Source organism: Petromyzon marinus, chromosome 75 (assembly GCF_048934315.1).
Source record: "Petromyzon marinus isolate PM22_M1 ecotype Great Lakes invasive population chromosome 75, UKy_Petmar_22M1.pri1.0, whole genome shotgun sequence".
Classification (NCBI taxonomy): domain Eukaryota; kingdom Metazoa; phylum Chordata; class Hyperoartia; order Petromyzontiformes; family Petromyzontidae; genus Petromyzon; species Petromyzon marinus.
In genome coordinates this window covers 4,903,105-4,913,483 of record NC_133741.1, presented here as the reverse complement: position 1 = coordinate 4,913,483, position 10,379 = coordinate 4,903,105, and the positions used below count along the sequence as shown (strand labels likewise).

At 54.0% G+C, this 10,379-nt stretch overlaps 1 protein-coding gene across 1 annotated transcript in view; it reads right to left on the bottom strand.

The window, feature by feature from the left end:
* Positions 1-3,061: 3,061 nt before the first annotated feature.
* Positions 3,062-10,379, bottom strand: part of LOC142907146 (uncharacterized) — a 56,851-nt gene continuing 49,533 nt past the window's right edge. Inside the window, exon 8 of the mRNA XM_076056323.1 lies at positions 3,062-5,624. Coding sequence (XP_075912438.1) covers positions 5,490-5,624 — 135 coding nt within the window. The 3' untranslated portion in view covers positions 3,062-5,489. The remainder of the gene's footprint in view (positions 5,625-10,379) is intronic.

The following is a 10,379-nucleotide window of genomic DNA, read 5'->3' as shown; positions in this document are numbered from 1 at the left end:
GCCCGTCCCAGCCAGAGGCCCTGTCTAGGCTTCTTCCCAGGCCTTAAAGGCGAGCACGGTCACTCCTCCACCCACCCACACTTGCCCTGCCCGTCCCAGCCAGAGGCCCTGTCTAGGCTTCTCCCCAGGCCTTAAAGGCGAGCACGGTTACTCCTCCACCCACCTACACTTGCCCTGCCCGTCCCAGCCAGAGGCCCTGTCTAGGCTTCTCCCCAGGCCTTAAAGGCGAGCACGGTCACTCCTCCACTCACCCACACTTGCCCTGCCCGTCCCAGCCAGAGGCCCTGTCTAGGCTTCTCCCCAGGCCTTCCAGGCGAGCACGGTCACTCCTCCACCCACCCACACTTGCCCTGCCCGTCCCAGCCAGAGGCCCTGTCTAGGCTTCTCCCCAGGCCTTAAAGGCGAGTACGGTCCCTCCTCCACCCACCCACACTTGCCCTGCCCGTCCTAGCCAGAGGCCCTGTCTAGGCTTCTCCCCAGGTCTTAAAGGCGAGCACGGTCACTCCTCCACCCACCAACACTTGCCCTGCCCGTCCCAGCCAGAGGCCCTGTATAGGCTTCTCCCCAGGCCTTAAAGGCGAGCACGGTCACTCCTACACCCACCCACACTTGCCCTGCCCGTCCCAGCCAGAGGCCCTGTCTAGGCTTCTCCCCAGGCCTTCCAGGCGAGGACGGTCGACACCCTAGAACATGAACATTTTTCTCACTGGAGGAATCCGATGAGCTAAGAAGCTCTTTTCTGTGCGACACACAAACACTCGCGCACCCCACAAGTCCAGCGAGTGAACGTGCACCTAGCCTGGCACGAACACCGTGGTTACGTCAGTGTTAGAGATAGGGGGTAGAGACAGGCGGGTAGTAATAGGGGATCAGTGTTAGTAGAGACAGGGGTAGTGATAGGGGATCAGTGTTAGTAGAGACAGGGGTAGTTATAGGGGATCAGTGTTAGTAGGGACAGGGGTAGTAATAGGGGATCAGTGTTAGTAGGGTCAGGGGTAGTTATAGGGGATCAGTGTTAGTAGGGTCAGGAGGGGTAGTAATAGGGGATCAGTGTTAGTAGGGTCAGGGGTAGTAATAGGGGATCAGTGTTAGTAGGGACAGGGGTAGTAATAGGGGATCAGTGTTAGTAGGGTCAGGAGGGGTAGTTATAGGGGATCAGTGTTAGTAGAGTCAGGGGGTAGTTATAGGGGATCAGTGTTAGTAGGGACAGGGGTAGTTATAGGGGATCAGTGTTAGTAGGGTCAGGGGTAGTTATAGGGGATCAGTGTTAGTAGGGTCAGGGGGGGGTAGTAATAGGGGATCAGTGTTAGTAGGGTCAGGGGTAGTTATAGGGGATCAGTGTTAGTAGGGTCAGGGGGGGGGGTAGTAATAGGGGATCAGTGTTAGTAGGGTCAGGGGTAGTTATAGGGGATCAGTGTTAGTAGAGTCAGGGGGTAGTTATAGGAGATCAGTGTTAGTAGGGTCAGGGGTAGTTATAGGGGATCAGTGTTAGTAGGGTCAGGGGTAGTGATAGGGGATCAGTGTTAGTAGGGTCAGGGGTAGTAATAGGGGTTTAGTGTTAGTAGGGTCAGGGGTAGTTATAGGGGTTCAGTGTTAGTAGGGTCAGGGGTAGTTATAGGGGTTCAGTGTTAGCAGGGTCAGGGGTAGTAATAGGGGTTCAGTGTTAGTAGGGTCAGGGGTAGTTATAGGGGTTCAGTGTTAGTAGGGTCAGGGGTAGTGATAGGGGTTCAGTGTTAGTAGGGGCAGGGGTAGTAATAGGGGATCAGTGTTAGTAGGGACAGGGGGGGTAGTAATAGGGGATCAGTTAGTAGGGTCAGGGGTAGTAATAGGGGATCAGTGTTAGTAGGGTCAGGGGTAGTTATAGGGGATCAGTGTTAGTAGGGTCAGGGGTAGTTATAGGGGATCAGTGTTAGTAGGGTCAGGGGTAGTAATAGGGGATCAGTGTTAGTAGGGTCAGGGTCTCACTGATAAAAGATTCCCGCTCACGGCCAACATCAGTGACTAATAACCGATACCGGTTATTAGTCACTGATGGTGGGTCTCCCCTAGGTCGACTCAGCCTTAAATGAATACCACAGTGCCGGTAGCCTTCATAGACGCTGCTACTCGCTACTGACAGCACTTGCCCCTACAGCCTGCTAGAGGCTACACGGGGGAGCTTTGTGTGGGTGAGTGAGTGGGTGAGTGGGTGAGTGGTGAGTGAGTGGTGAGTGAGTGGGTGAGTGAGTGAGTGGGTGAGTGAGTGGGTGGGTGGGTGAGTGGGTGGGTGAGTGGGTGGGTGAGTGAGTGAGTGGGTGAGTGGGTGAGTGAGTGAGTGGGTGAGTGGGTGAGTGGGTGGGTGAGTGGGTGAGTGGGTGAGTGAGTGGGTGGGTGAGTGGGTGAGTGGGTGGGTGAGTGAGTGAGTGAGTGGGTGAGTGAGTGAGTGGGTAAGTGGGTGGGTGAGTGAGTGAGTGGCTGAGTGAGTGAGTGGGTAAGTGGGTGGGTGAGTGAGTGAGTGGCTGAGTGAGTGGGTGGGTGAGTGAGTGGGTGAGTGAGTGAGTGGGTGAGTGGGTGGGTGGGTGAGTGAGTGGGTGAGTAAGTGAGTGGGTGGGTGAGTGGGTGAGTGGGTGGGTGAGTGGGTGGGTGAGTGAGTGAGTGGGTGAGTGAGTGAGTGGGTAAGTGGGTGGGTGAGTGAGTGAGTGGCTGAGTGAGTGAGTGGGTAAGTGGGTGGGTGAGTGAGTGAGTGGCTGAGTGAGTGGGTGGGTGAGTGAGTGGGTGAGTGAGTGAGTGGGTGAGTGGGTGGGTGGGTGAGTGGGTGGGTGAGTGGGTGAGTGGGTGGGTGAGTGGGTGGGTGAGTGAGTTGGTGAGTGTCGATGTTTATGCTTCTCTCCCCCTCTCTGCCCCCCCCCACCTGCGCCCTTCACTTGTACGGTGGGGGTGACACGTGCCGGGTGTACGGTTGGGGGTGGCACGTGCTGAGTGCACGTTTGGGTGGCACGTGCTGAGCTTACGTTGGGGGTGGCACGTGCTGAGTGGACGTTGGGACTGGCACGTGTTACATGAACGTTAGTGGGTGGCACGTGTTACATGTACGTTTGGGGGTGGCACGTGTTACATGTGCGGTGGGGAGTGGCACGTGTTACGTGTGGGTGGGGGGGAGTGGCACGTGTTACATGGGGGGAGTGGCACGTGTTACACGTACGTTGGGGGTGGCACGTGTTACATGTGCGGTGGGGGGTGGCACGTGTTACACGTACGTTGGGGGTGGCACGTGCTGCGTGCACGGTTTGGGGTGGCACGTGCCGGTTCTACGTTGGGGTGGCACGTGCTGAGCTTACGTTTGGGTGGCACGTGCTGAGTGCACGGTGGGGAGTGGCACGTGTTACATGTGCGTCAGTGGGTGGCACGTGTTACATGTACGGTGGGGGCACGTGTTACATGTACGGTGGGGGGCACGTGTTACATGTACATTGGTGGGGGGCACGTGTTACATGTACATTAGTGGGGGGAACGTGTTACATGTACATTAGTGGGGGGGCACGTGTTACATGTACGGTGGGGGCACGTGTTACATGTACGGTGGGGAGTGGCACGTGTTACATGTACGTTGGTGGGGGGCACGTGTTGCATGTACGGTGGTGGGGGGCACGTGTTGCATGTACATTAGTGGGGGGCACGTGTTACATGTACGGTGGTGGGGGGCACGTGTTACATGTACGGTGGTGGGGGGCACGTGTTACATGTACGGTGGGGGGCACGTGTTACATGTACGGTGGGGGCACGTTTTACATGTACGGTGGGGGGCACGTGTTACATGTACGGTGGGGGGCACGTGTTACATGTACGGTGGGGGGGGCACGTGTTACATGTACGTTAGTGGGGGGCACGTGTTACATGTACGGTGGGGGGCACGTGTTACATGAACGTTAGTGGGGGGGCACGTGTTACATGTACGGTGGGGGCACGTGTTACATGTACGGTGGGGGGCACGTGTTACATGTACGGTGGGGGGCACGTGTTACATGTACGGTGGGGGGGCACGTGTTACATGTACGGTGGGGGGCACGTGTTACATGTACATTAGTGGGGGGCACGTGTTACATGTACGGTGGGGGGCACGTGTTACATGTACATTAGTGGGGGGCACGTGTTACATGTACGGTGGGGGGCACGTGTTACATGTACGGTGGGGGGCACGTGTTACATGTACGGTGGTGGGCACGTGTTACATGTACGGTGGTGGGGGGCACGTGTTACATGTACGGTGGGGGGCACGTGTTACATGTACGGTGGGGGGCACGTGTTACATGTACGGTGGGGGGCACGTGTTACATGTACATTAGTGGGGGCACGTGTTACATGTACGGTGGGGGGCACGTGTTACATGTACATTAGTGGGGGGCACGTGTTACATGTACGGTGGGGGGCACGTGTTACATGTACGGTGGGGGGCACGTGTTACATGTACGGTGGGGGGCACGTGTTACATGTACATTAGTGGGGGGCACGTGTTACATGTACGGTGGGGGCACGTGTTACATGTACATTGGTGGGGGCACGTGTTACATGTACGGTGGAGGGGGGCACGTGTTACATGTACATCAGTGGGGGGCACGTGTTACATGTACGGTGGGGGGCACGTGTTACATGTACGGTGGGGGCACGTGTTACATGTACGGTGGGGGCACGTGTTATATGTACGGTGGGGGGCACGTGTTACATGTACGGTGGGGGGCACGTGTTACATGTACGGTGGGGGGCACATGTTACATGTACGGTGGGGGGCACGTGTTACATGTACATTAGTGGGGGGCACGTGTTACATGTACGGTGGGGGCACGTGTTACATGTACATTAGTGGGGGGCACGTGTTACATGTACGGTGGGGGGCATGTGTTACATGTACGGTGGGGGGCACGTGTTACATGTACATTAGTGGGGGGCACGTGTTACATGTACAGTGGGGGGCATGTGTTACATGTACGGTGGGGGGCATGTGTTACATGTACGGTGGGGGGCACGTGTTACATGTACATTAGTGGGGGGGCACGTGTTACATGTACGGTGGGGGGCACGTGTTACATGTACGGTGGGGGGCACGTGTTACATGTACGGTGGGGGGCACGTGTTACATGTACGGTGGGGGGCACGTGTTACATGTACGGTGGGGGGCACGTGTTACATGTACGGTGGGGGGCACGTGTTACATGTACGGTGGGGGGCACGTGTTACATGTACGGTGGGGGGCACGTGTTACATGTACGGTGGGGGGCACGTGTTACATGTACGGTGGGGGGCACGTGTTACATGTACATTAGTGGGGGGGCACGTGTTACATGTACATTAGTGGGGGGCACGTGTTACATGTACGGTGGGGGGCACGTGTTACATGTACGGTGGGGGGCACGTGTTACATGTACGGTGGGGGGCACGTGTTACATGTACGGTGGGGGGCACGTGTTACATGTACGGTGGGGGGCACGTGTTACATGTACGGTGGGGGGCACGTGTTACATGTACGGTGGGGGGCACATGCTACACGGCGGAGTCTCGGGCCTAGGCGGGGGAGCTGTGATGCAGTCGGAGTGGCGAGGGAGGGACGGGGCGGACACGTGCTTTAGCATGTGCTTGGACAGGTACGTCTCCTGTACATAGACACACAGACACACACACATAGACACACACATAGACACGTGCTTTAGCATGTGCTTGGACAGGTACGTCTCCTGTACATAGACACACAGACACACACACATAGACACACATAGACACGTGCTTTAGCATGTGCTTGGACAGGTACGTCTCCTGTACATAGACACACAGACACACACACATAGACACACACATAGACACACACACAGACACACACATAGACACGTGTTTCATCATGTGCTTGGACAGGTACGTCTCCTGTACATAGACACAGACACATAGACACACACACACAGACACACAGACACACACACAGACACACACACACAGACACGTGTTTCAGCATGTGCTTGGACAGGTACGTCTCCTGTACACACACACACAGACATAGACACACACACATAGACACACAGACACACACACACACAGACACGTGTTTCAGCATGTGCTTGGACAGGTACGTCTCCTGTACACACATAGACACAGACACACACACATAGACACACACATAGACACACACATAGACATAGACACACACAGACACACACACACAGACACGTGCTTTAGCATGTGCTTGGACAGGTATGTCTCCTGTACACAGACACCACACAGACACACACAGACATAGACATAGACACAGACACACACACAGACACACAGACACACACACAGACACGTGCTTCAGCATGTGCTTGGACAGGTACGTCTCCTGAACACAGACACACAGACACATAGACACACACACATAGACACAGACATAGACACACACACACACACAGACATAGACACACAGACACACACACACAGACACGTGCTTCAGTATGTGCTTGGACAGGTACGTCTCCTGTACATAGACACAGACACATAGACACACACATAGACACACACACACACATAGACACACACACAGACACACACACACATACACACACACAGACACACACACACACACATAGACACACACACAGACACACACACACAGACACATAGACATAGACATAGACACACACAGACACACACACACAGACACACACACAGACACATAGACACACACACACAGACATAGACACACACACAGACACACATAGACACACACACACAGACACGTGCTTCAGCATGTGCTTGGACAGGTACGTCTCCTGTACATAGACACACAGACACATAGACACACACACAGACACACACACACACACATAGACACACACACACACACATAGACACACAGACACACACACACACACATAGACACACACATACATAGACACACACACAGACACACACACAGACACACAGACACACACACACAGACACACACACACAGACACACACATAGACACACACACAGACACACACATAGACACACACACACAGACACACACACACAGACACACAGACACATAGACATAGACACACACACACATAGACACACACATACACACACATAGACACACAGACACACACACACAGACACGTGCTTCAGCATGTGCTTGGACAGGTACGTCTCCTGTACATAGACACACACACACAGACACACACACACAGACACACAGACACACATAGACACACACACATAGACATAGACACACACAGACACGTGTTTCAGCATGTGTTTGGACAGGTACGTCTCCTGTACACAGATAGACACACAGACACACACACACATAGACACACACACACACATAGACACACACATAGACACACACAGACATAGACACACACACATAGACACACACAGACAGACACGTGTTTCAGCATGTGCTTGGACAGGTACGTCTCCTGTACACACATAGACACACACAGACAGACACACAGACACACACATAGACACAGACATAGACACACACACACACACATAGACACACACACACAGACACACACACACAGACACGTGTTTCAGCATGTGCTTGGACAGGTACGTCTCCTGTACATAGACACACAGACACACACAGACACATAGACACACACACACAGACACACAGACACACACACACACATAGACACACACACACATACACACACACACATAGACACACAGACACAGACACACACACAGACACACACACACACATACACACACAGACACACACACAGACACACACACACAGACACACACACACAGACACACACACACAGACACACACACACAGACACACACACAGACACACACACAAAGATAACAAAGATCCCCCATATAGCCTTAACAGACTGTAGGGGCAAGTGCTGTTAGCGAGCACCTATGAAGGCCGGTAACGGTACACGAGGGGGTGGGTGGCCAGCACCACGCCCGACCGCCTTTGTCTCCCCAGTGGCGATGCTTACACACCGCACCAGGTACTCATTTTGAGGCTGAGTCGACCTAGGGGAGGCCCGGGACCGGTTCAGAAAATCGTCACTGGTGTTGGCCGTGAGCGGGAATTGAACCCGGGTCGCCGGGTTCATAGCGCAGCATAGCGCTAACCGCTACACTACCGCTCCCCAGGTACGTCTCCTGTACACAGATAGACACACAGACACACACACACACATAGACACACACATACACACAGACACACATAGACACACTCACAGACATAGACACACAGACACACACATAGACACACAGACACGTGTTTCAGAATGTGCTTGGACAGGTACGTCTCCTGTACACACATAGACACACACAGACAGACACACAGACACAGACACACACATAGACACAGACATAGACACACACACATAGACACACACACACAGACACACACACAGACACGTGTTTCAGCATGTGCTTGGACAGGTACGTCTCCTGTACATAGACACACAGACACATAGACACACACACAGACACACAGACACACACACACACATAGACACACACACATAGACACACACACACACAGACACACAGACACACACACACACACAGACACACACACACACATAGACACACACACACACATAGACACACACAGACACACACACAGACACACACACAGACACACACATAGACACACAGACACACACATAGACACACAGACACACACACACACACAGACACACACACAAACACACACACGCACAGACACACACACAGACACACACACAGACACACACACAGACACAACAACAACCGCCATTCGCCACTAAGTGGCGGTGACGTCACCACGACGCTTGTGCCAGGCTATGTGCACCCTGAGGCCACGTGAAGTGTCGAACGCCCGCTGGCAGGAGGTCACGGGGCAGACCCAGGTGCCACGGGTCGACTGACTGAGATGACTGGCTGATGCACCACCTGTGCCCCCTACTGTGCCAACCTGCTGTGCTTTAGCCACCCGGCGCTCCGCTCGCTGTTGTGAGCGTCGCTCCTCCGCCCTCCGTTGTTGTTGGAGGGCGACTGCCTCCAACTGCCCAGTAGCATCCTTCACGAGCCTCCTCCACAGAGGCCGATCTTGACACCGCTGGTACCAGTCATCGGCAAGTCCACTCAGCTCCACGTCCTCCTGTACCACATCACTCCATCTCTTCTCTAGCCCGTGCCGCGCCCGCTTAGCCCCCTCAATCCGGCCAAACAAAAGCTGTTTCGGCATGCGGTGGCTGGGCATGCGGGCTACATGACCCAGCCATCGCAGCCTTGCCTGCCGGAGGAGCTCACCGATGGGACCCTGCCCAGATCTTTCAAGGATTTGTGAGCTCCTCACACAATCCAGTCTGGTTAAACCCAGGATGGATCGTAGGCAGGCCAGCCTAAATGTTTCTAACCGGCGAAGATGTTCCATTAGGGGGGTCCACGTTTCGCAAGCGTAGAGTAGGGAGGGAATGACCGTGGCCGAGAAGACCTGAAGCTTAGTGCGGAGCGACAGACCAGGTAGCTTCCACACAGCGTTACGCAACCGATGAAAAGATATTGCCGCTCGACTGATTCGGAGTGAGACCTCTGCTGTTAAACTGGAGCCAGTCATAAGCACACTGCCCAGGTATGGGAAACTCTCCACTCTCTCCACAACTGCCCCATCACCGATTGGGAGTTGTGGGGGTGGAGTGTCCGATGGTACAAAATACCCAGGCAGGTGCTTAGTTTTGGTGGGGCTGATGGTAAGGCCCCACCTCTTAGTGGCACGCTCCAGTCTCAGCAGCAGCGTCTGTTACATAAACTGAAATATGTAACACAGACACACACACAGACACACACACACGCAGACACACACACACGCAGACACACACAGACACACACACACACAGACACACACACACATAGACACACACACAGACACACACATAGACACACACACAGACACACACACACATAGACACACACACACACATAGACACACATAGACACACACACATAGACACACACACATAGACACACACACACATAGACACACACACACATAGACACACACACACACACACATAGACACACAGACACGTGCTTCAGCATGTGCTTGGACAGGTACGTCTCCTGCACACAGACACACAGACATAGACACACACACATAGACACACACACACACATAGACACACACACACATAGACACACACACACACAGACACACAGACACACAGACACACACACACACATAGACACACAGACACGTGCTTCAGCATGTGCTTGGACAGGTACGTCTCCTGCACACAGACACACAGACATAGACACACACACATAGACACATAGACACACACAAACACACACATAGACACACACACATAGACACACACACATAGACACACACACACACACACATAGACACACATAGACACACACACACACA